The sequence below is a fragment of the Sinocyclocheilus grahami genome, unplaced genomic scaffold (genome assembly GCF_001515645.1).
Source record: "Sinocyclocheilus grahami isolate Dianchi unplaced genomic scaffold, SAMN03320097.WGS_v1.1 scaffold1682.1, whole genome shotgun sequence".
NCBI classification, from domain to species: domain Eukaryota; kingdom Metazoa; phylum Chordata; class Actinopteri; order Cypriniformes; family Cyprinidae; genus Sinocyclocheilus; species Sinocyclocheilus grahami.
This window is the reverse complement of record NW_015506861.1, coordinates 90,700-118,491: the sequence shown is the minus strand read 5'-3', so window position 1 is coordinate 118,491 and position 27,792 is coordinate 90,700. Positions and strand designations below refer to the sequence as shown.

Here is a 27,792-nt window from a genome sequence, read left to right as displayed (position 1 = left end):
GCAAGTGATGGAGATTTACTACTAATCACGAAACTGGCTTTACTGACGAGATGCGCATGATAATCGCATGCGATTAATTGCACAGCCCTACACTCAAGTAACCAGAAGAGAAAAAGTGGCATGCTACAGTGATTGTGGAGTCACCTGTCCGCTCTCCAAAACCTCATACAACCCAAACCACTAGAAACATTAGATGACACGCCTTTGTTAAAAAACATACACATCCAGACTTCTAGCCGTAAACAAGTTATCTTTGAAACTAGAGGAAGCATTCGTCCTTCCATCTGACAGCCTATAGCAGAAAAACACTGTGAAATTTACAGTAAAATACAGCTACGCCAGAAGTTGCCAGCCAGTTACTGTAATTTAATTATTTCAGAATGCAGAAAAATACTGTATTTTTAATAATACAGTAATTTACCAGACTGCAATTTAGTGGAAAAAATTACAGTATTACAGGTAAATGTATTTGGTAAACTACTGTATTACTAAAAATACAGTATTTTGTCTATATATAACTTGTAATTAACATTAGGCCAGTATTTGACTGTAAATGATCTGCAGTGTGCGCGCCAGTGCTGGCCTTTCTGTAGAGGGGCCACATTAAGGTTTTTATCTGGAGTCTGATTTCATCTCAGGCTAACAGAATGAAGCAAAACAGCTCAGAGTAACAGTCCTAAACACCTGAAGGTGCACACAAACACAGGCCTTTCCTCACCACTAAAGGCATTGGACAAAGCGTCATGTTGAATGAAAAGCTGCACTGTACGCAAAGAAGAAAAGGTGGGATGTGAGGGAATAAGTGCTTCTCAGGGGTCTGTGTTGTGCATTCAGGCAAAGCTTTCAAAGTAATACACTTTACAAATCTGAATTTAGTCTCACTGTCCATATTTGTTTTTTACTTTGGAAGTTGATTTATTTTCATCAGACAGACGTGTCGGCTTTTCCATTCCACTGGAAAGAGTGAGAGAAATAGAGAAAGAGAGTGGTTTCCTTCGGTGGCGTTTTCACACAGATGCGTCACGTTTGCCGAGCTCTCTGTGCTCGGCATGTTTGGTGTTTCCGGCATCTCCAGACTGCAGGCTTGATTACTCCGCTGGACACATGCTGCGATCTTTACAGCAGAAGTAGTGAACCACCACACCGTTTGGATACCTGGCAAAGGCACTGGATATGAAGAGGACACAGAAATGTAAATATTCATACAGTAAATCCCTCAAACAGTCCCTACATCATAGTTAGCACTAATAGAGTGAAACTGCACACTTGATCAGTGGCTTGTTTTTGGAAGTGTTTTTCAGACTCATTCTTTAATAAAGAGCGACAAGCTTGTAGAGGTGAAGCACAGCACTACAGACAGTGATTTCAGGAACATAAAAAAAAAATTCATGACTCAATTATGTTATTAATTACTACCTCTATGGTAACACTATCTCTTCTCTGATTGGTGGAACCCTAACAGTCTGGGTCTGGAAGTAAAAGCTCCATTCATGTTCTCCATAGGGAAATTTTAACAATAACTTATAAACCTTTAAAAGGTCTCCTATTAAAGGGATAGTTCACCCAAAAATGAAAATTACCTTATGATTTTCTCACCCCCAAGCCATCCTATGTGTTTATGACTTTCTTCTGTCAGATGAATACAATCGGAGTTATATAAAAAAAAATTCTGGCTCTTCCAAGCTTTATAATGGCAGTGAATGGGGGGGAAAAAAAATCGAGATTTTGAAGCCCAATAAAGCGCACAAATCCATCATAAAAAGTGTCCCACACGGCTCCAGAGGGTTAATAAAGGTCTTCAGAAGCAAATCAAATTCAGAAGCAAATCTTTATGTGGAGCACTTTTTATGATGTATGGACGCCGGGATGCCGCCAGACCCCTCCTCAGCGAGCTGCGCCCTTCTTCCCAGAGGTTCACGACGAGCTGACGAAGTCATGGCGCGCCCCCCTACTCAGCTCTTTTACGCTCTTCTGTCTCTCCCGCCCTCACTACGGTCGACGGCGCTGCACAGAAGGGCTACGATAAGCTGCCTCCTCTGGACGAAGCGGTGGCTGCACACCTCTGAGTCTGTGCCAGAACACTCTGCAGCATTCAGAGAGCTGCGCAGCGCCACAAAGACGACTGCACAGGCCATTGGGAGGTTGATGGCTAGCCTGGTAGTGCAAGAACGCCACTTGTGGCTGAATTTGACAGAGATCAAAGAAGCGCATAAAACCATCTTCTCTGACTCCCAGGTGGGGGACCACTGGCCTTTTCGGACCTGCTGTGGAAGGGTTCGCCGAGCATTTCACGGCTGCACAGAAGTCGTCCCAAGCCATGCGACACTTCCTGCCGAAGCATTCCAGTTCTGCAGCTGCTGCCAGTCACCCCAAGCTGGCGCCGACTCAACAGCCAGTTAAGACTACGCCTCCTGTGTCTCAGCCCTCTGCACGGCCTGAGCCCAGGCAGCACTCACGCTCTGCAAAGCGCTACCCTTTCCCGAAGCGCCAGGGACCCCAGGTTTCCTCTTCCAAACAAGGCGATCCCCGGGTCCCTTCACAGCAACCCGCTGCCTGAACCAATTCAACCCCTTGCCACAAGGGCCGAGGCCAGGCAGGCCATCCCCGGTGTGTCAAAGTGGCTTATGGGGACTATAAAACGAGGTTATCAACTCCAATTTGCTCGAGAACCCCCACGTTTCTGTGGTGTGATCCCCACCTTAGTAGGGAACACGAACGCTTGCGTTCTTCGTTCCGAGGTGGCTGTGCTGCTGGCGAAACGGGCCATAGAAATCGTCCCACCAGCTCAGAGCGAGTCAGGCTTTTACAGCCGCTACTTCCTCATCCCCAAAAAGGATGGTGGCCTCAGGCCCATCCTCGATCTCAGGATTTTGAACCACGCCCTAGTAAAGTGCACATTCAGAATGATCACTTTGAAACAGATCCTCTCGCTAATTCGCCCAGGGGACTGGTTCTGCTCTCTGGATCTGAAAGATGCTTACTTTCACATTCAGATAGCCCCCCACCATAGGTGCTTCTTGAGATTCGCCTTCGAGGGAGTGGCATATCAATATACGGTCCTGCCGTCCGGGCTGTCTCTGGCCCCACGCACTTTTACAAAGTGCATAGATGCGGCTCTCTCCCCTCTGAGACAGATGGGAATCCGCATTCTGAATTACCTCGACGACTGGCTTGTCTTAGCCCAGTCAGAGGCCGATAGCCCACAGATCCTCCCTCCTCAACCACTTAGAGTGCTTGGGGCTCAGGGTCAATTATGCCAAAAGCTCGATGATTCCCAGCCAACGAATCTCATTTCTGGGGGCTGTCTTCGACTCAACCCAAATGAGAGCTGTAGCCTCGCTGGAACGTGTCCTGGCTATAGAGCGGCTGACGACCGCCTTCACGATTGGCGCGTCCCTTCCTCTCAGAGTGTTTCAGAGGATGCTGGGCCTTATGGCCTCTGCATCGCCAGTACTGCAGTTAGGCCTCCTTCGCATGCTTGGCGTCACAGACGCCTTGGTATCAAGGTGGAACAAGCCTACATCGCAGCCCTTGCCCCTTGGAAAGACCCTTCGTGGTTCAAACAGGGCGTATCCCTGGGGATGATGCACAAAAGGAAGGTCATCTTCACAGATGCGTCAAACACGGGCTGTGCAAAGCTGCACATCAACTGCCTGGAAATGCAGCATCAGCATCAGGCCTAACAGTCCTTCCTACCACATCTAGAAGGATGCCATGTCTTAGTACGATCGGACAACATGACAGTAGTATCCTACATAAATCGCCAGGGCGGCCTTTCCTCCCCACGCCTCTTCAGGATGGCAAAGTGGGCACATTGCCACTTGCGCTCCCTAAAAGCAGCGCACATACCGGGTGAACTGAACCAGGGAGCACACATGCTGTCTCGGGCAACGTCCCCTCTGGCGAGTGGATGCTTCACCCCCAGACAATTCGGAGAATATGGGAGATCTTCGGGAAGACAGAGGTCGACCTCTTCGCCTCAGAAGACAACTCTCACTGCCCAATCTATTTTTCGAAGGAAAGCGATGCGCTGGCCCACTACTGGCCCAGCCTTCTCCTTTATGCTTTTCCCCCAATCGCCCTGATCCCTCAGGTTATCAGGCAAATCAGGGAACAAATGCACAAGGTTCTTCTAGTGGCCCAGCTCTGGAGAAACCAACTATGGTTCTCAGAGATGTCTCAGCTGCTCACGACAGCTCCATGGCCCATTCCCCTGAGACGGGACCTCCTCTCTCAGGCAAACATGACGAAATGGCACCCCCAACCCAAGTTGTGGGCCCTACACTTATGGCCTCTCAATGAGAGCCTATGAACTTCCCAGAGGGTGTCTTAAATACCATTTCTCAGGCTAGAGCCCCGTCCACAAGGCGCCTCTATGCTCTCAAATGGTTGGTCTTCACCGCTTGGTGCACAAACCGCGGTGAAGATCCATCCACATGTGACATATCTTCGATATTGTCCTTCCTTCAAGAGCTGTTGGATAAGGGTCGAACCCCCTCCAATCTTATGGTCTATGTGACGGCTATAGCAGCTTTTCATGCTCCTATAGACGGGATATTGGTTGGCAGGAACAACCTCATTGTTCTATTTTTTAAAGGTCTAGGAGGTTGAACCCCCCTCGCCCTTCTACGATCCCTACGTGGGATCTGTCTACGGTTCTGAGGGCGCTCAAAAGCCCCCCCTTTGAACCGCTGCAATCCGCTGATATTCAACCCCTGTCGCTAAAGACCGCTCTGCTATTAGCTTTGGCATCGGTTAAGCGAGTTGGAGATTTACAGGCACTCTCTGTGAGCCCCTCCTGCCTTGAATTCGGGCCTAACAGCCCCAAGGGCGTCCTGAAGCCTAGGCATGGTTACGTACCTAAGGTGCTCTCTACCCCATTCAGAGCACAAGTAATCACGCTCTCTGCGCTCCCCCCCTTGCAGGAGGACCAGGAGCTAAATCTGCTCTGTCCTGTCAGGGCATTACAAATCTACATTGACCGCTCCGCCTCCTTTAGGCAGTTGGAGCAGCTCTTTGTATGCTTTGGTGGCCGCACCAAGGGGCTTCCGGTCACAAAGCAAAGACTATCCCGTTGGATAGTTGACGCAATAGCTCTTGCATATTCCTCCTTGGACCTTCAATGCCCCAATCGGGGTCAGAGCACATTCCACGAGAGGCATGGTCTCATCCTGGGCATGGTCCAGTGGTGTGTCCATTGCAGAAATTTGTGCGGCGGCCGGCTGGTCCTTGCCGTCCACCTTAGTCAGGTTCTACAACCTGGACGTCCCTGCATTGCAGGCTCAGGTTCTTTCTGATTAACTGTCTCTCTGAGCTCAAACGCTCCAGAAACCATATCCCTGCCCTTAGGCTGGATTTAATCCTTGCTGGGTTTGACTATGTTTCGAACCCACTGAAGTTCCCACGCCTGGGCTTAGTCTGGGCCATTTCTTTGCCTCCTCTTGACCCCGAAAAGAATCCGGGTCTCTGGCTATGGCCTGCTACATTGTAGTTGATCTACAAGGCCCCCTTCTGGACGCCCTGGACAATTACTTATAAGTCGTTCATCTACCATAGCACGGTGTGATTTAATAGGTTCCCGCAGCGTCTAGCAATGCAGTACAAGTGAAGTATCAAAAGGGAACATACTCGGTTACTAACGTAACCTCGGTTCCCTGAGATACGGGAACGAGTACTGCGTAGCTAACCGTGCTATGACGCTGCACGACTCTGTTGTCGCTTCAGTTGATATGATCCTATGCCGAGCACCTGCTTATATAGCCAGATGTCCCGCCCATTTTGGTGAGCTGCGCCGTCATTGGTTCATTTCTGAAACAATGGCAGTGCAGATGCACTGCTGTGATTGAAAAAAAAAAAAAAGGCTTCAGTAATCGGAGAAAAGGAGTTTCCCGCAGCATCTAGCGACGCACCCTTAGGCTGGATTTAATCCTTGCTGGGTTTGACTATGTTTCGAACCCACTGAAGTTCCCACGTCTGGGCTTAGTCTGGGCCATTTCTTTGCCTCCTCTTGACCCCGAAAAGAATCCGGGTCTCTGGCTATGGCCTGCTACATTGTAGTTGATCTACAAGGCCCCCTTCTGGACGCCCTGGACAATTACTTATAAGTCGTTCATCTACCATAGCACGGTGTGATTTAATAGGTTCCCGCAGCGTCTAGCAATGCAGTACAAGTGAAGTATCAAAAGGGAACATACTCGGTTACTAACGTAACCTCGGTTCCCTGAGATACGGGAACGAGTACTGCGTAGCTAACCGTGCTATGACGCTGCACGACTCTGTTGTCGCTTCAGTTGATATGATCCTATGCCGAGCACCTGCTTATATAGCCAGATGTCCCGCCCATTTTGGTGAGCTGCGCCGTCATTGGTTCATTTCTGAAACAATGGCAGTGCAGATGCACTGCTGTGATTGAAAAAAAAAAAAAGGCTTCAGTAATCGGAGAAAAGGAGTTTCCCGCAGCATCTAGCGACGCAGTACTCGTTCCCGTATCTCAGGGAACCGAGGTTACGTTAGTAATTGAGTAAGTTTTTTTTTCTCTCAATGTAATTTGTCAGATGTCAGATTTACTTTGTCATGTCTGTAGTATTTATGATGTGATAATAATGTCCTATTACTTCTACAATCTTTCGCTACACACTCAAGTATGTACTTTTGCATCACAAAAAAACCCCAGCTTGATTTGTGCATGGTGTACACAGGCCAGTGTGTTACAGAACAGAATATTGCAGTAATATGAGATATTCACATGAAGCACACCTGTTTCCGATCTTCTTCTTGCACACTCTGCAGGTTTTCTCATCTGTGATGACACACTTCACCTGCTGGTGAAAGATGCGTTCCTCCTGCACCTGCACACGAACAAAAAAAACATTATTAAATTACATTAAATTAAACATAGGGGCATTTTGGAGAGTTAGAATTAGTGATGCTTTTAAAGCGCGTATGCTAGCATACAGCTTTGCCCTTAATTAAATTTTTTTTTAGTAGGATTACAGAAGCTCGGCTGTTTTTAAGTATTGCATCTTTTCCAGTAACAAGCTAGATTTTCCAGCAAGTAACTTCGTATTCTGACAAAATGATGCATTCACCAGTACCTTGTTTTAAAACATTGAATACAGCTTCAAAAGTAAGTGAGTCTTTAGCGGGCAGAGTCAAATTGTTCACAAGTAATCGTACCCGCAGGAACTCGGCCTGAAGGAGGCTCTTCAGGACCTGGTCAAAGCGCTTCCTCCCAGCCTTCTCCTCTAGCACACTCTCCAGAAAGACCTGGATCTCTCGGATCTGTGTGTTGGCTGGCAGCAGGTTTATGGCCTTACGAGAGACAAAGAGAAACACAATGAGAGAACATGCCATGGATTCTGTCTGTGGCTTTGTTACAGCATGCAGTATGTCAGTATTTCACTCTCAGACAGGTGAGGAAAGGAAACGGTCATGGTTTGGTGATAATGTCTTCAATTCCAGACTCAAATGGATATTTCCATGTGTTCTCGATGGATGCTCACTTTGGTGGTGTTTAGTTTGCTGTGGTGGAGCTGAAGAACTTTCAGGGCCGCCTGGAGGTTCGCCTGTGGCTCACATAACTCCATCTTAATAGGCCCGAGGAAGTGCACATCCGGAGGAGACAGATACATGCGGAGCAGGGACAGATAAACCTATAGACAGGACGCAGACCTCTGTTAACATTAGACAAGGAGTTTCATCACAAGAGAGATGGTTTTACATTTGCAGTTGACCACATTTACACCGTGTTTGGGATTGACAACTATATTTACTAACCCTCAGACTTAAAGCCGCACGTACTGTATCTGTGTGATAGTGACTACAGTAAATATTAAAGGCAACTTTCATGACTGTAAAGTCTCATCACAACTGACACAATATTACTCAAAAACTTGTGCATGGGCAACCATAATTGATGGGCATATCATTCTTAATAACATTGTTATTAGTGCAATCATTATTACTGCTATCATTAGCTATCAGAATGTTCATTAACTGGACACCCTAAAACACTCATCGCAGTAGTGTTGTTTCCACCATTGTGGAGACGCTGTGCGTTTCTACGCAAAAGCACTTTATATGGCCTTCTGAAAGTGGATGCAATTAGGAATCAGTGGTTAAGATTTATCGATCAGCTTGGTCATCTGCATTTTCAAAATCTGACTCTCGCTCTAGGGCTGCACGTTAAATCGAAATGGAATCGAGATCGCGACTCGACAGAAGCTGCGATTGTCATGCGTATCTTTCAGTGAAGCACGGTTCTGTGATCAGCAGTAAATCTCCATCCAAAGGCCAGAGGGCGCTCTCACGCTGAAACTCCAAAAATGCCTCGCAGAAGAATCGCTGCAGCTGAATAAACAGAAGATTCAACTGCTTTCATTGATTCAACGTGACTAATAAACACACGACTACAGCAATATATGGTTTATCTGAGTTCTTATTATTATAATTTTCATTAAAATAAAGTATATTTATAATGCAATGCCTTTATCACTGCTTAAATACTATGAAATATGTTGCGTGCCTTATTCCGTGTAAGAAGCCACATCATCTCACAGAAGGATTTATTTCAAACACTCGACTGACGTTATGAAGCGATTTTTTTGCAAAACTTGTCAGTGAATTAGGGTTATGTGTAGTAAATTCTGCTCCATCTGAAAGCACGGGATGATGATTTCCTGCTGATTACAGAACCGGCATTACTATCAAAATGCGCATGACAATTGCTTTCGATTAATCGTGCAGCCCTATCTGGCTCTAACTGATATGGTAAAACTGACGACATTATTAACTGTCTTTATAATTGCTTTTGAAGATGAAGCTCGCGATTATGGTAAAGGTCGTTGCATTTCTGACACAACACTTGAGATGTTCGGCCAATCTGCGCACACTTCTCTTTTCGAAGGAGGGGCTTTGTAGAAATCTACGTGTTTTAGAAAGACTGGGTCTATAATAACGTACAGTATGGAAAAATAATGAATTTTTTACATTAAAGCATGCTAACATATTATATTACACCAGTACACAAATGATCTTTGAAAATAGCATCATATGACCCCTATAATGTTTTTGCATTCAGTCTCTCCAGACAGCTTGAATGTTTATCTTATTTCCTAATTTTAAAGATTTACAATTAAATAAAGTTTATATTTAAATAAGTACAGTTTTTTTTATAACTGTTAAACTGTAAAAACATGAATAATTTAAAACATTTAAAATGTACAGTATATAATCCATGTCAATAAATAAATACGGTACTGATTTAGTGAAAGTATGCAAGCTATTATTCTGTATTGTCAGCAAAGCAGAAAAAAGTCCCACAAAATCCTTGTGGGACTGTTGCATTGTACAAGATATAGTACAAGCCAGACTGCAGTGACTATACAACTTCTACTGTACAGTTACAATGTGACAATGAAAACCATTCAAATAAGACTGGTGAAAAGTCACTACGCAGCACTCACGTCTTTATTGCCGTTTGCTGAAGAATCATAATGACCGTGGCAGTACCTGAGGAAGATCAGAACACACAGAAAAGAGTGTAAACACAGGAACATTACAGGAGAAAAGCCTAAATGGTATAAATGATGAAGTTTAAAGTCAGTTTCCCTTTCATGGAACAGTCAACATGAAATGCACTGAAATTGGTAGGTAGCAATTAATTGAAAGTGAGTGTTTCACATCTGAATGGAGTCAGACTTTAATGAGAGTTTGTAGTGGATTGCAGTGGAGGACTTCTGAAGAAGCTTTTTGAGAGAAACATGGAGGTTGACTGTAAAGTTCACCCTCCAGAGCATCTGCACGTATCCCAATGGCCCCAATGACATTTGCTATTATTGCTGCAACTTTAATAGCCTACAGTTACGCTATGCATCACATTACTGTGCTACCTACCAAAGCAGCATAAAACAATGACTTAACTTTTTGGCTATTGGTAAACATAAACAATAGTGCAGCCTGGGTGGAGCAACTTCGACTTTCATCGCAGACAAACATTTATCTTTTTGAATAATGTTACACTGATGAATAAGGGCAGGAATGTGTATTAAAAAAGTAAATAATGTATATTTTGATTTCATGTTGATTTTGTGATGGAGAACAGGGCTAGGGATGAGTAAAGAGCGACACTCACTCTTCAGCCATATGCGTGTCTTTCAGAATGTGAACATAGATGAAGAGAGCCTGCTCATGTTTCCCCATACGACCTAGCAGAAGAGCCCTCTCTTCCAACAGACCTGAGAGAACGAGAGAGAGGAGGGGAGGAAGGAACACAGTATTTGTCATTGTTGTTCTAGATTTTTAGGGCCCAAGCCATTAGGGGCGCAGGGCCTTATTGTTTTTCTAAGGATTTTTTAATTTTTTTTATCCAGGGCATTTTGGGGCCCTTATCATGCTCAAAAACTCTTGAAAATTTGCACAAGTTGAAATCTGTGGCCATCAGGGCCAGGCAGAAGGTCACCGGGGGGGGGTCCTTTTATAAGGCCATTTTTGACAAGCTCTGTAGCACACACCGTTTCCCAGTCACCAAAATTCATACACATATAGATCTCATCAGCCCGAACAACTTTCGTTCTGACAGTCAGTGCTCCGCCCAACAGGAAGTCAGCCATGTTGCATTGTTTGTAAAACACATGCTCTGGATTTTGGTATACTCACCCTAGGGTTTTTATCCAATCACTGCCAAACTCACTCAATATGATCTCAAGACATTGAGGATGCAAAATTGCAGAGATTTTTGATATCTCGAATGGTTTGGCCATAATGAGGTGACAAATTTATGGCAAAAAAAGGGAAACAGGAAGTGTGTTATAACTTGTTCATTGACTGACTTTGGTCAAACTTCAGAGGTGAAATCACCCTGTTATTTTTACCCGATTTGCGTCAAACTTCATCAGAATAATGTCAAAATATGGCCGATGTAAAACTGCGAAGGGATTCTTGATATCTTACATACTCTTGCCATGGCAACGCTTCAAACTTTTAAACTCCAAACACTTTCATACGATTTACACCAAACTTTGTCAACATGATGCCAAAACACTGAGGAACCTAACTTGTGAACGTTTTTTGGATATCTCAAACGGTGTTGCCATGGTGATTTATGAAAATAACAGCAAAAAAGAAAACGTCTTATAGCCTATCTTTAAAGGTCACTGTTCAACAAGTCAAGTCATTCTGATGAAACATGCTTCGTTTCATGAATTTCTGATGCTCAGGGGCCTAACAGCAAATTGTAAACTATCAGACATTTCAGCTGACAAATGAAGGCTGTAATACTACGATTGTCTACTAGATGGAGTCATAGGGTAAGAATTATTTTAAGCCTCATCTTTCTCCTGTCTGTTTCCATCCATTATAATGACAAATAAATGCATAGATTCAGTTGAAATATATTGTACTGTGAATATAGTTTTATATAATTACTTTACAAATGCTAATAGATCATTCAAATCATTAAAAATTCTTATAGATCATTAAAAGTTGTATATATCCTACCCTCTATATGTATGTATTTGTTAAGTAACCCTTTCATTGGTGTGACTCAACAACCAGACTGCCAGATTTAATGCATATTGCCCGCTCTGCACTGTTTTCTTGATGCCACCGGGGGGCTTGGGCCCGTCATTGCTGCTTGCAGCTATATTCTATTGTAATATCTCTGACCTGTGGACTCACCATCAAATGGGAAATCACTGATGAGTCTCTCTGGCTCATAGCTGCTGGAAACTTCCAGAAACGACAGAAGCTTGTTCCTGTACTCCCCCAGCTCTCCTGCCTCCTTTCCTGCAGCTACAGCTGGAACACCTGGACACAGTCAACACAATGCATTTGGCCTTTATTTCATCTAGACAGAAAGTTTTCGTTTTAGACATGTTTATGGATACTTTGTGTCACAAATGTTTTTTGCTATCCATTATTCCGTTTTTTTTCTTTTTGTAAAACCCTTTCTAGCCCACACCCTATAAACTACCACAAATTTTTACACAAATTATGACTCCCTTTCCGTTGTGTTATAATTTCCATCACAAAGAACAATTGTGTCGCTAATAAAGGGTTTATTCAAACTTATAGATCCAGTGAAGAGCAAATTGTCAGAAAATATTATTTTGTTTACTTTCCTTAAAAATTAAATGAATGTTTTGGTGGCTTAATTAAAAGTAGGTAGGTAGAATACGTTTAAATGCCATATTAGAAGCTGAGGCAATTTTCATGGCAAGAGCCGTGTTATACATTTTCTACTAGCTACACAGTAGTCACACAAATACAATAAAATAAAGCCAATCACAACTAGCTTGCATTTTAGGAAAAACTGAAATACTCACATGAATTCATATACTGATGAGAACATAACCATAAAAAAGTGACATGCTGGGGAAAAACACCTGCCAAGTGCTTTAAACAGCACAATCCATCCATCGAACACATCATATGAAATTGTATAATTATGCTTCTGTGAATAATTTATTATATAAGTGTTGTAGCTTTTTGGATATCTTGGGTTCTGCACATTTTTCCACAGTAGCCAATGTTTTCAACTACTGTGTGATGTCACTGTATATAAATTACCCTAATGCTAAAAATTACTATTATTATTTTATAATTTGCACTGATTATGCATTTTTCTAATAACTATACAGTCTGAATCACTTCTATCTGAGAATTAAAAATGACTGTACCAAATATCAAAAACTAAAAAAAAACTACTAATCATCACCAGTCGACAGATTATGCTGCAGTGTTCATGACTTCTGTATAGTTTCAGATACTGCTGCATATAGACTCTGAATTTCACTTTTAATGAGAAATTGTCCCAAGACTGTGTTTTTCTGTTGCATCATTATTGTATTACTTGAGCAGGAATTATATTATTGTTACCAGCAGCACTCCTAGAGCAGCTCGGATAAAGCAGTGCGAGTCTGACCTTCAGGCAGTGAGTTGAGGTACACTTTCATGAGGCCTTGCACCTTCTCCAGGTAGAGCTGGATCAGAACATTGTGGAACTCGGGGCGTGTCTCGTCCCACATGTAAATGATGTGCTCCAGGTACGGGATGGCAAGCTCCTTGAAGCCGTCCTTCAGGAAATTCAACACTTTATCTCTGGGCAGAGTCTCCACCTCCGTCAGGTCCTCAGTGAAGATCTGAAAGTAGAAAACCCCAACTCAAGATCTTCTGAAGAACAGAGTACATATAAATACAACCAGACTATGTTCATCCCACCTTCAGTCCATCCTCTGGACAAATCTTCAGAACCCACGGTGAAAACTCAAATATCATGCCCAGGTTCTCCACACCTGTGCAGAAAGATACCGATGCATGCAAGTGATGAGCTGGATCATTTGTCTTATAAATCAACATATTGTTAAACTAGTCAGAAAGGATGAATGTTACTTATCAATCAGAATCAGTTGGCTGTTTTTGCATTTACTGCATTTTTGGGAAAAATCCGTGAAATAGATTTTAACATTGTAAAATGTTAAATGGAGCTGAGAGGACTACACTCTTATTGGTAGCTGAAAGAATCTAATTAGTGAGAATATTTACTAAACAAAAATGAAAGGGGGAGTAGGGCTACAAGATTTGAGAAAATATCTATTTGCGATTATCTATAATTGTGTGTTTTCTGATAAAAATTGTTAGTTTTTAGTAAAAACAGTTATACATCAATATGGCTATTCTTACTAAAAATAATGACTAAAACAAAATATGACTACTAATACCATTGTAATATTTCGCTGAGAAATATAACAGTGAAGAAGAGCATTTAAGAAAAATAATATAAAATTAAGAATATTTTATTTTTCAGTGCAACTGTAAAATTACAATACTAATATTTATGGCTCTTATTTTTTTCTTTTCGAACATTAAACCATAAAATTTGTATTTTGCAGATTGGCGAATGTTTACAAATGCATGTTATAAGCGACCCAAACTCAGAGCAGATGGACTTTGTGCATTTACTGCGAACCATAACGTTCTGAAATGCTGAAAGCATGGATGGATCATGAGCTGCTCAACTGTAAATGAACACAGTGCCATGCTTCACTCTGAAACATGCAGTGCATATATTTATTGAAGTCGCAGCCTTTGCTATTTGATAATTGCACTAAGCCATATTGCAAAATAATCTACTGAACGTCTGCAGCTGCAGAGGTCATGTGGGACTGTGAACATGTTTAAGATTCTGGCTCACTTCTTGACCTTCAAGCAAAATAGTTATACTAAATAAACACTAAGCTTTAATGTGTACAATCCTAATACACAGTGTGTTGACTATATTAAATTGTATACATGCAGTACTTGAGTGTGGTCATCTCACCCAGCCTCTGAAGATACTGTACAGTCCTCTCATGACCCTTCAGAGGAGAGTTGGCTTTAGTGGACTGATCCAGCAGAACCTGCAGAGCTGGACAATTACACTTCTGTAAGTCTATTGAACTGAATGAGGAAGATTATTATCTGCAGCATCAAGACAAAATGTTTATGTATCCTTAGGTGAGTTCTGATGTCACAGCAGAGAGAAAAACTGGTGATGTAAAATCATATACTGACAATAAATAGTCAACATACACTATTACAGAACATACAGTGCAAAACAGCATCCAATTCACGAAAATAGTCATTCAGTTTGTATGGACTTCCTCAATAAAACAGGTTGTCACACTCAAAATGTGACAAACAAAAAAAGAAAATACATTTTCTACTAGTTGCTAATAAAACAATACAAAACAACTGTGTGAGAATGCATGCATAAAACAGAAATCTGTGTATAGTCATGAAAGTGATGTGTATATAATATAAAAAATGTATAAGTTTGCTTGGCTGCAGTCAGGGTTTATTAGGCAGTATGGACACGGCCTGGTCCTCATCGTCTCTTCTGTAAGGCATGTCATCAACAAAACAGCCCAGGACATGATTAGAGCATCTTTGTAAACAAGAGCTGATCGGAGCCCTCCAAATCATATTCAGATGCTTGAGGACACAACAGAGATTACGCTCCTAATGGAGATTACTCAAGGACACATAAACGCTCATAAGACAATCTAGAAGCATGTTCTCAGTAAGCAGGAGTTGAGAAGACTGAGCGCACCTTTCTGGTGAAGGCCTTTTTTCTCATAGAGGATGATGAGTTCGCTGTATTTGTGGGCTTTCTTCAGCACATACTCGCTCTCCTCTATGTGACAGTGATTGTTCTCCAGACGCAGGAGAGGCGACACCAAAGCTACATTGGTCTGCAGGTAAAAAACAAAACATAAACCATTCTCTACATTCACACCTTTACAGTAAATTGAGATAAACTAGCTGTAACTGTAGAGATCTGTCTACTGTCTGCTTCAGGCATCATAGCCAAGTACTTATACATTCATATCTCATCTCTCTCATACTGACTTGTTAAAGTAATGATTGACTGACTTGTTAAAATTACTACTGAGGACAATTAAGAGCAATAAGCATTTCAAAAACAAAGAAAGAGAATTTGAAAAATGTTAGATAAATTGCATTTTTGTAAGTTTTAAGGAAAATATTTTTGAGTTCATGGTACAATTATCTAAAGAATTAATCACATCTTACAATCTTTTGCTTTGGTTTATCGTAGCAAATTTAAAATAAAGATATTTAGAAGTAAGCTTCTGAAAAGTCACAAAATTCCATCAGAAAAGTACTAGCATAGCAGCAGCCACAAATGATCTTGCAGCATCCAATTTATCACAGATACATTCCATGATTCTGTTTATTTATGACATGTTGGTGTTCTATCTTTCACTTGGAAGTTGCACTGAGTAAATACAGTTTACAGTTAAACTGTGTCCGTCTTTATTTCAGGCTGCAAAGCAACAAAATGTGATTTTTTTTAAAGGGGGGTGATTCTTTTGTATACCTACTGTATGTAACAGTTCAAAAATCTAAGGTTTGCAAGATTTTTTAATCTTTTTGAAATAAAGTCTCTTATGCTCACCAAGGCTGCAATTACTTGCTCAAAAAAAAAAGGTAAGTAAAATAAACAAATACGCAAACAGTAACATTGTGAAATATTAGAACAATTAAAAAAACAGTTTTCTATTGAAATATATTTTAAAATGTAATTTACTGCTGTGATCAAAGCTGAATTTTCAAAAGAACAGCATTTTATTTGAAATGGAAATATTTTGTAAGAGAACGATCTGAAGGCCTTACGTGGAGGTAACATTTAAGCAGAGTGGTGTCAATGATCTGAAGGAGCTTCTTGCGGCTCTTGATGGTGGGGGTCCCCTCCATGAGAGGGGAGGTGGTGAAGGGGTCCGAGTCATTCAGCTGCTTCACTAAATGACTGCGTTTCTATCAAAAACATGTTAGAGAAAACTGTAACAAGACGCAAAAAAGTTGAAAAAACACTTAATATGAAATTGATGAATCGTGAATACCTGTGTCAGGTAGTCTATGAGGGCCAGGTGGGCTTTCTCCAGCTCGGCTCCAGACAGTGTGGGCAGAGGGTTGGGGTAGTGCAGCTGTTTGCGGTAGTCAGAGGGAAGCAGGTCTGGATACAGTCCAATAACATGAGTGGGATCTATAAAAGAGAAGAGAAAAGCAGATTTTTTATCATCCTGAAGTCGATAGGTTTTTGGTTAAATGTCTGAAATGAGGTCTGTTTAACACAAGCTCAAGATATTTTTACTTTTGGAGATTGTATTCAGGCTTCAAAATTCATAAATGTTGTGTTCATTTGTGAAGATCATCATGATGAACAAAACATGTAAGAATCATAAACCTTTGTTGGTCACAGTGTTTATTCTATGCAATAATCCATACGCCAAAACTATTGGGTTTTTGTTGAAGGAACCGGGGTGATGCTAACATACAAAAATATGTCTCTATTATGCACACATCTTTCTTTCCTGGTCCAATGGCACTCTCTAGTGGACTAAATGATGCAACTCAGCCTCAGACAGCAAGTTCAAGCATGTGTTAATAAAGGAAAAAAATTACAACTCAATTTATTTACTTGGTATGTCACTAACTAACTAACTAAATAAATAAATAAAAGCATTTAGGTCTAAATTTAAGATATATGCATTTGAATTGCACATTCCATCCATTTGGATCGCAGTTTTAACATAAAATAATAAACAATTAAAATCAAATATGTGATGCATATTTGCCAATCATACAAGAAAGGAAGATTTCTGCGCTCTATATACTCAACGTTATATAAATCTATTTGATTTTATTTAATTAATCATATTTTCAGCATAAATATGTTCACAGCAAAAACAAATGTATTCAGTTAAATAGTATGAACACGGTTAAATACGGCTAGCTGTGGAACAAGCATTATTCATTTATTTGAAATATATGAGATTGAAAATAATTTATTGATGTAAAATATATAAACCTTTAAAACATACTATGACAGAAATCTTACTTTTTTTATTTAAAACTGTGTAATAAAAATGGATGGAAAATTTATATGTATTTCAAAAACATGAATGTTAAAGGGGTCCTATTATGCTTTTTCACTTTTTCAACTTTAGTTAGTCTGTAATGTTGATGTTTGAGCATTAAAAAGATCTGCAAAGTTACAAAACTCAAAGTCCAATTCAAAAGGAGATATTTTATTTAACAGAAATCACTTTTCAAAAACTACAACGAATGACTTCGTTAGGACTACAACGCATATCTTCCGGGATTTGTGATATCACAAATACCGACGAATGGGACGAGACCTGATTGAGCTGCACTAGAGAAGGCAACGAGTGTTATCACTATGTCAGAGACACGCTAGCTTTCCCAAGGCAGACGAACTTAGAGTGGTTACAATCATCCGGGTTTAAATCACGCTCAAATTGATTTGATTTTGACGCAATATTTACACTGAAGCTCGCAGGTGGCTATGGTAAGGGGGGCATGACATTTCCCGACCAGGCGCCGAGAGCTGCCAACAGGGTTCGTACACATTTTTACCAATAAATTTCCATGACTTTTCCATGACTTTTGAGACAATATTCATGACCTAAATGTTCCATTATTTTACAATAAGAATAAAAATATTTTCAAATCATCATAGCATATGTTAACTAAAATGAATGACTATTAATGCTACTTGTTTGCTTTCTTGTTTTAGTAATAAGTACAAGCTGCAACTGCGCCAGACGTTACTCCACATTTCACATCACTGAATATTATCATTTATTTAACTGTGTGGCCAGGATGGCCATTTTGGTGTCATTTTGTGTGTATTTTTACTGCTTAAATGCAACAAGCTGCGCTTTAGAGCCCTGCATTTCAGCCCGAAAAACAAAAACTTGAATTTAACAAACAAAAACATTTTCCAAACATATGATATGTCTAAATTAACGTAATAAAGAAACGAAAATATATATAACCACTTTTGCCATTAAAAACTAAACTGAACTATTTTAATGGCTACAACAGCAGCTGTGTAATTGGGGAAGAGAGAAAGAGAAAAAAGACACGGGCCAGTAATTCTGATAATCTGTCGGATAAGGGCCGGACTAGGGCATATGTTTGAGGCCCGTGCAGGGTTCTGCTGAGCTTATTTGGTAGCAAACTCAATTTGGTACTGGCAAGGTGGCTTTATATACGCACGAGCGCACTTTGGTTGTGACTGCGCACCGCCTCTGGTACCGAATGGCTTAAAAAGATGTGCAAATAAATAAAAAAATTGTCTGACGATGCAACAATGACCCGATTAGGCAAGTGACAATTCTGTCAACTGTCCCGAAACGCGAGTGAAAGTCTTGTATCGCAGCGTGCAGCGGCTCTTGTAGCGCAGACAAGGTGTGCCGATGTGAAGCCGTTTGAAGACGACGCGTACAGCTGAATCACTCACGCTGTTTTCAAATGACTGATTTGATCAGTCTGTGTGGACTGGACTCAGTCTGATAAGGGCCGGACTAGGGCATATGTTTGAGGCCCGTGCAGGGTTCTGCTGAGCTTATTTGGTAGCAAACTCAATTTGGTACTGGCAAGGTGGCTTTATATACGCACGAGCGCACTTTGGTTGTGACTGCGCACCGCCTCTGGTACCGAATGGCTTAAAAAGATGTGCAAATAAATAAAAAAATTGGTTCATGCCAGACTGGGGAGAGAGGTGTTGTAATAATGTAAAATATGTGAAAAATAATGTATTTTTCGAATGACCTAGTATGAGAGCCTGTTCTAGTACACCCCCAGAAATAAATCAAGACTTTGTAAAAGAGCATAATAGGACCCCTTTAAATTTAGTCCAAAATATTTATTTATGTATTTGTTTGTGTGATGTATCACACACTGGACGAGTCTTTCCGTACTTGTATGCTATTCTATTCTCATTTGTGGTGCAGCATCACTGCTGTATGAACTCACCTGTGCCTAACTTAGCAAACACCTGCATGGAGTCGTCAAAGCGTTTCTGACAGTACAAGTTGAAGGCAAACAGGTTCTGAATGTGATGGATCTGTTGTCTCTTGTCTGCATCTGAATCATCCTTCATTTTCTGAAGAAAGATGAGACAAAAACAAGGTCAACATATGAGAACACTGTGTACTCTGCGTTTAGTATTTAGGGGATGTTAAAAAGTTTCTCACCGCTAGCTGAAGTGCCAGTTCAAACTGTTTGTCCTGTAGCAGCTGTCGTATCTGGCTGGCTATAGAGATGGGCACCAGACGCCAAACAAAATGATTGCTCGCGACGTACACGACATTTGATCTGTGAAATTAAAGAGGGAAAGAAAGAACAGAGTCAGATCTCCTTTCACAGCAATTCAATGAAAACATACCTTAAAGGGGTCCTATTGTGCTTTTTCACTAGTCAGTCTGTAATGTTGCTGTTTGAGCATAAAAGAAAACTTTTGCAAAGTTACAAAGCTCAAAGTCCAATTCAAAAGGAGATATTTTATTTAACAGAAAACACTTTTCAAAAACTACAACGAATGACTCATTTGGACTACAAGGCATATTTTCCGGGATTTGTGATATCACAAAGATCGACGAATGGGACGAGACCTGGTTGAGCTGCACTAGAGAAGGCAGCGAGTGTTATCACTATGTCCGAGACACACTAGTTTTCACAAGGCAGATGAACTTATAGTGGTTACAATCATCCAGCCGAGTGCTGCCAATCACAACACACACTAGCTGGGCCAGTGTGTGTTGTGATTGGTTAGCTGGGCCAGTGTGTGCTGTGATTGGTTTGTTGGGCCAGTGTGTGTTGTGATTAGTTAGCTGTGCCAGTGTGTGCTGTGATTGGTTTGTTGGGCCAGTGTGTGTTGTGATTAGTTAGCTGTGCCAATGTGTGCTGTGATTGGTTTGCTGGGCCAGTGTGTGTTGTGATTGGTTAGCTGGGCCAGTGTGAGTATGTCTCTACCTGCAGTACAGAGACATTCATAAACTGCACATGCAAGTGTTGAATTTAAAGAGATAGTTCACCCCCCATAGTTCATCATTTATTTCACCTTCATGTCGTTTCAAACAAAAGAAGATATTTTGTTTTTTTCGTCCATACAATGAAAGTTAGTGAGCTCAAATCTAGTTTGATATTCAAAATATCTTCTTTTGTGAACCTGCAGAAGAAATGATACAGGTTTGGAATGACACAGTGATGAGCAAACAAGCTCATCCCTTTAAAGGGTTAGTTCACCCAAAAATAAAAATTAGCCCATAAATTACTCACCCTCAATGCATCCTAGGTGTATATGACTTTCTTCTTTCAGACGAATCCAGTCGGAGTTATATTAAAAATTGTCTTTGATCTTTCAAGCTGTTTCATGGCACTCAGCGGGTGTTGCATGCATCAGTCCAAAAGAAGTGAAATAAAAAGCGCCCATCCATAAACAAAAAGTGTCTCACACGGCTCTGGGGGGTGAACGCGAATCGATGAGTTTTTGTAAGAAAAATATCCATATTCAAAATGTAATAATCACTTTATTGTAGCTTGCGCCAACAGTCCTACACGGAAGCAGTTCCGGGAGCATGACGTATGAGTTCAGCATTGCGCGTGCGCCGGTGAGTCTCGTGAAAACCAACGTCAGACACTTTATTTTTATGGATGGGCACTTTTTATTTCACTTCTTTTGGACTGATGCATGCAACACCCGCTGAGTGGCATTAAACAGCTTGAAAGATCAAAGACCATTTTTAATATAACTCCGACTGGATTCGTCTGAAAGAAGAAAGTCATATACACCTAGGATGCATTGAGGGTGAGTAATTTATGGGCTAATTTTTGGGTGAACTAACCCTTTAAGTAAGACCTTCTTCTCAAATAGGATGCATCTGCAGGTCTGTTTCAATGGATCATAGGTAAATATCTGCTTCATTGAACACAAGTGGGAACTGATTCAGACAGTTTTGCTAATGGAAAAAGAACCTGATTCATTCACAAATAGGACATTACTATATTCTTAACGAATGGTGGAAAATAGAGGAACTAATATATGATAGCTGAAATGCTGGGAAATGTATTGATATAGAGGTCTCACCCAGCGGAGGTGATGAAGCGCGGTCTCTGCAGTTCTACGCTCTGCACCAGCAGTCTGGGTTCAAGCGTGCGGATCTCCACATAGCGTGGCAGCACTGCGATGATGTACGGTGGCTGGTGCTCTAATGAAAGACATGTGAAAACAGACTCAGAAATGACTTGAACAATCAGTAGAATGGATTTGAAAAAAGGAAAATGTGTTAAAAAGTGCTGACAGGTCTGTACTCTCTTTGTTAGCATGGATTTTGTGCATGTTGGGTGTTCTTAGTGTGTGGAAATCTGTGGATTTTTCTGCAGGCACAGATTCTGTGTGGGTTGGTCATAAATCAATATTAAAACAGCTCTTGCATTCATTCACTTCCATGAATAAGTTCAGATTCATTTTAATGAATCAATTTGTTTATATCAAGTTTTCAAAATGTTTTAATAAAAATAGATACAGGTAAATATTGCGGTTTACTACACAGAAGTAACTTTATTTCATGGTAACAGTGTATGTCATGACATTGTTATTTTTTCAGGAAACAAGGTTGTTATGAGACCAAAATATTAGATACCGGTGAAATGTCACAATTCTCGAAACCAATTCTGATACCAAATATTTTCTTTTCCTTTATTAAAAAAGAAATGACGGTCAATTATTGAATCATTGCTATTATTATTATTAACAACAGGTGAAAGAAATTATATTATGTTAGGTGTGTTTTGCCACCAATTTGTTTTTGCTTTCTATATATAGTAAGCTTGTGGATACTTGATTGTATGCGACATTGATGAGATTTTTTTACTTTTTTTGCTCATTATTGCTACATTTTTAACACAAATGTGAATTACAAATTAAAAATAGCCATGTTTATTTTTGAGATGGTAATTGGACACTAGTTTTCCTTGATCATCTGACAAGTCGTTCACATTGTTTTATCAGTGACTGAACTCGTGAACAAACATGTTCGGTAAGTTGCTAATGAGTACATGAGAATCATGTTTGTTAAGACTGACATCATACATACCCATTGCAACAGGAATGTCCGTCCAGTTAAGGGCACATTTCTGAGTGCAGACGCCTTCTTCGTTTAAAACAACCGTGAGGTCATCCTGACCCACTGCGACCTTCCCATCAGCCAGCGGGGCCACCAATGGTTCCAGCTGTTTCCCTGTGGGAAACAGTTCTTTGACTGTGCCACGTCCGTCCATCTGAAGAGAAAAGTCACACGATTAACCCCCAAAAAATACTAATGTGAGTGAATATCCATATTATGATACATTCAGCTGCAGAATTTGAGAGAGAATCTGGTCTCAGCCTCAGATGGCACTCCCATAGTCTGCTCACAGTCCATCTGATATATACTGTAAATAAAACCAGAATTCAGCAAGCTTCAATTTGGTTTTTATCAGTCTAAGAGGAAGCAAAATGGTTTGTTTCACTTGCTGGCTAACTTCTGACAAAACTGCAATGCAAACTACAATATTCGTAAGCAGAACTACATTTTTTTGACTTACCCGGATCAGATAGTAGTCTCGTTTGAAACCCACACATATGGAGTTCTCACACCAAGCCATGGACTTGGGAATGTCTGGAGCGGCGAAATCCCCCTGCAATAGTGACCAAACATGATTTAGGCTAATCTTATGGTTTACTACCAATATTTCATTTCTGTGTTTCCAAGCCTCAAGACCTGTAATTCATGGAAATCTCTGTCCTTCCAGTAATACAGCTGAATCTTCCTCTTGACGGCAACACACATGCGCAGTTTGGCCTCGCCAGAGCTGGACTGCTGAAGAGGGAGAGAAAGAAAAAGAAAAATCAGATCTGGGGTTCAGAGCATTAATGGACAATTACATTTAGTGAAGTGGCCCAAAAGTTTTTGACCCCACACTCAAGGCCCTGATATACTGTACTTCAAGGGCAATCAGAGAACGAACTGTTGTGATGTAATTTCAAACAAAATCAGACCAAAACGTGATTCAACAAGTTCATTCCGGCAGGTAAACAGCTTCAAACTACCACTGGGGCCCGTTCTTCATACTTGGGTTACTCAGTTAGCTGGATTTTACTGTTGACGATTTGACAAGATCCAGGATTGTTCGGTTCTTCGAAGCTCATCCCGGGGTCGCTGTCATTGCAACAGGTCCGTAAGCTCAAAGCTGCTTTCATGTAAACAGGAATAGATTGCATCTTTTTAAGTGGAGATGATACTTAAAGTCTTTCCAAGTCACTGCTTCTTTTTTTTTTTTTCTTCTTTGGTGACCCCACACTCAAGGCCCTGATATACTGTACTTCAAGGGCAATCAGAGAACGAACTGTTGTGATGTAATTTCAAACAAAATCAGACCAAAACGTGATTCAACAAGTTCATTCCGGCAGGTAAACAGCTTCAAACTACCACTGGGGCCCGTTCTTCATACTTGGGTTACTCAGTTAGCTGGATTTTACTGTTGACGATTTGACAAGATCCAGGATTGTTCGGTTCTTCGAAGCTCATCCCGGGGTCGCTGTCATTGCAACAGGTCCGTAAGCTCAAAGCTGCTTGGGAGCAGGCTTATTTCATGTAAACAGGAATAGATTGCATCTTTTTAAGTGGAGATGATACTTAAAGTCTGTCCAAGTCACTGCTACTTTTTTTTTTTTTCTTCTTTGGAATGAACTTTAAGCAACTGTGGCTGTGATTTTTGGTTGATATATGAAGTTCTCTTCACATTCACACAGGTGTCTTAGCAGAGCAACTTCAGGCATCAACATGTTCTATTAACATTTCACAAACACAACTTTTTGGGCCGCTGCACGCAAACAAACAGGCCAGAGTGATTCTTTAACCTACCTGCAGGTCACAGGCAAACAGTGTGGCCCCTCTGGCTTTGGACACCACAGTTATCTGCTGGAACGTGAGCAGGTCGTGAACGTGGATGTTATTTTCTGAAACAAAAGAGGGCAATGATACTGCTGACACCAAAACTACACAGGTCCTTAAGATACTTTACACTACACCACATCAATTTGATCTATGATATAAGTTCCTCAAATGCAAGCCACAAACAAAGCATCATATGACAATGACTATGTTTAGGCAATATTGCTATTAACCTTATGTAAACCCAATACTCTGATCAAACTGATGCGATTGAGCTCAAAAATACAGTATGTGGCATATGGCGATGTCAGTTACAATAAACAGGTATGTAACACAAATCTATTCCACTCTGACCAAACTGTGTATGTGCTTGCGCTTGAATGAAGTTTTGCTAAATTATTGGTGCACATGTAAATGTAGTCATTGACTAAACAAATCTGGAAAAAATACTTACCCAACAGACTAACCAAAATCTTGTACTGCGACACCACAAAAAGCTGAGAGAGGAAACAGAAAAACAAATGTTAGAAGCAGCAAACAATAGTCTTTCCTTTAGAGACTTTCACCACTGCCATTATTATCCCACCCTCATGATGTGTGCGATGTATAAAAAGGAAATTTTGAAGGACCTTCATGCAGTTTGCCCATAAAATCAGTTTAATGTGACCATAGATGTCAAATTCCAAAAAAGGACCCAAGAACACCATAAACATAGTCAATGAGACTTGTGGGTAATATTTATAAGCTACTATACAGTAGCTTTGTGTGAGAAACAGGCCTAAAGTGAAGTATTATTCATGGACGTCACAATGGAACAACATAATGGTTAAATTTGGGTCGACTAATATCCATCTGTGTATACCTGCTGGATCTTCTTTGAGAAGTTCTTATTGGATTTCTCTAAAGTAACTTCAAACCTGTTTGTACCTGTGTTTAAAAAAAAAAAGATTATCACTTAAACTTGAATAATCAATTCAACAAAAGATTAATGCTAAATACAAGCACAGATGCAAATACAAAACTACGCACCTGCATCTTTCTTGATCCTGTACAGAAGGAGATGGCCTGGTTTGGTCCCCACAAGGAGCCAATCATCTGCAAACACAGTACAATTATCGGCAAAGTTTTACAAATAAGTTCATGGAACTAGTTTTGCAGTATAATTCAGAATTAAGAAGGTCAGTTTTACAGGTCCAAACATTCTCAAGTTGCTTGACCATTTTTTATCTATTAATTTATTTACTGATTACCTCAATGTATTGGTAATGCAAAATGTTTTTTTTATTATTATTTTGTCTAATTGTATTTATTTATTGGCCCACAAAAAACTTTGGTTGGACGTTTACGGAAAACTTAATATCTCAGCTAAGTATGGTCCAAGCTCTTTGGGACAAAAACTGATCTCTAGAGCACATTTCAGGGCACACGTACATGAACATACGGAAATATTTTGCATATTCAAATGTCATGTTCAAGATTGCGCAAAGTTTCACTTTTACTTTACCGGACCACTTGAGATGGATTGACCTAAGACAGTGTTTCTCAACATAGTGGTCCATGACATAAGGCCAGGGGGTCCGTATAAAGTATGAGTTTTTGTATAAATGTTGTATATTTTGACATGACATGTTCCCATGAAAGAAAAATCCAATATAGCTGATGATATGGCCAAATACTGGACAAGTCAGCTAACTTGAATTATACTTGACTGCATTTGGTCCTCACAAAGACACAAATGATACGAGTCAATTTTGTTCTGGGGGTCCTTGAGGATGCTTCTGAATTGGACTGGGGTCCGGTACGCCAAAAGGTTGAGATTTACTGACCTAAGATACCTTAAAATACTCCTTGTGTGATCTAGTAGAAGACATTGATTAACATGGCTCTAATAATCACACACCCTCAATACGTAGATGTACAAGCCAACCTCATAACCACTTGGTTTAACTGTACTTTACTGAACTTTCAGTTCCCTGCTGGAGTCTAGTCTAAACACCTACAGTCATACTACACTTCCAACACCTTGAGAGCTGCTTAACTAATCAAACATCTGTTGTTCAGTCAGATCGTGGAATAGTTGTGCTTTCTCTGGCCATGACTCAAAACCTGCTGATCTGTCAAACTAGACATTGCTTTTGCATGTTTCTGAGTCAGCTGACCAGCTTCTTTTTTAGCCAGGCAGCTCATCAGCTCGTGAAACAAAACCAGAAAATGTCCTTTCTCTGGTTTTGTTTCACGAGCTGATGAGCTGCCTGGCAAAAAAAGAAGCTGGTCAGCTGACTCAGAAACATGCAAAATCAAGAAGTATATCAAGAACAAACTCGATACATATTGACCAATAAAATCTGTCTAGGTAGAAATACTATATATGTATGTATGTGTATGTGTATGTATATATATATATATATACATATGTGTGTGTATGTATATATATGTATATGTGTGTGTATGTATATATATGTATATGTATATGTATATATATATATATATATATATGTATGTGTGTGTTTGTTTGTTTGTTTGTATGTATGTATATGTATATATGTATATGTGTGTGTATATGTATATATGTATGTGTATATATATATGTGTGTATGTATGTATGTATCTATATATATATACACCTTGCTATGTGTACTGTGTTAGGCTAACCGAGACTTGTCATTTGCACTTATATATTGTTGCTCTTTTGTTAGTTTTGACTGCTTTTATTGTGCTCATTTGTAAGTCGCTTTGGATAAGTGTCTGCTAAGTGACTAAATAAATAAAAAATTAAAAAAATAAATACTAGACGCCCATACCATGTATGCGGCTAAAGAAATGTTGTTGACACACAGTTATTATCAACAACAGCGACACTCCATATGAGTGTTAAAGGTGTCTAACGAAGGGAGCTGAAGGGAAGGGAAGCAGAACTCACCCCAGGCCGCCAGACAGTCGATCTGGAGGGGTAATTTCTCCAGGATAGGAACTGGTTCGTATGCGTCATGCATACTGGAGCTCTTATGGTCGACCAAACACACGTAGATAAATCACCCAAAATGATCAAACAGAAACTAAAACACCCTGGCCACTGTATAATCTGCTGGCAGTTGACAGAACAATAGTTAACAAACAGAATATAAGAAAGCCACTGCTACACAACAGTTATATAGATGGTTGACGTCTCTGTTAACCAGCTTGACTCTTGTCAAATGTCCCAGAATTGTCCCACTCCATCCTTCTAGAGTCCCGTGTCCAAAAAGACGCAAGGAAACACTGAAACTCTTGTGTTGTTAATGTGTCATGAGCAGTTGGCTAGTACGTAGCTTTCATATTTCGCCCTTAAATCTCGCCAAACACAGATCCGCGATGCTCAGGTTCCGGATGTATTTCATCCCATTGTCCTGCGCGATGCCGTGGTTTATTTCGGGCTTTACTGTCCGTTAATGTGAACTGATATCTGCCTGGATTCCGCGTTTGACAGCGAGCTGTACGTGCTGCGGGAACT

General features: G+C 40.6%; 1 protein-coding gene across 1 annotated transcript; it reads right to left on the bottom strand.

Annotated features, from left to right (window-relative positions):
* Positions 1–38: 38 nt before the first annotated feature.
* On the bottom strand, positions 39–27,792 carry LOC107572021 (vam6/Vps39-like protein). The gene is made up of 24 exons (XM_016258421.1): positions 27,223–27,792; positions 25,332–25,397; positions 25,165–25,229; positions 24,757–24,799; positions 24,273–24,367; positions 23,130–23,228; positions 22,954–23,046; positions 22,464–22,647; positions 21,455–21,575; positions 19,563–19,683; positions 19,342–19,471; positions 16,401–16,543; positions 16,174–16,314; positions 15,089–15,230; positions 14,318–14,404; positions 13,219–13,292; positions 12,923–13,139; positions 11,677–11,805; positions 10,133–10,235; positions 9,465–9,510; positions 7,503–7,652; positions 7,177–7,311; positions 6,757–6,848; positions 39–1,167 (listed from the first exon to the last, which is right to left on the bottom strand). The coding sequence occupies exons 1-24, from the start codon at positions 27,293–27,295 to the stop codon at positions 1,089–1,091; spliced, it is 2,628 nt and encodes an 875-aa protein (XP_016113907.1). The 5' UTR covers positions 27,296–27,792; the 3' UTR covers positions 39–1,088.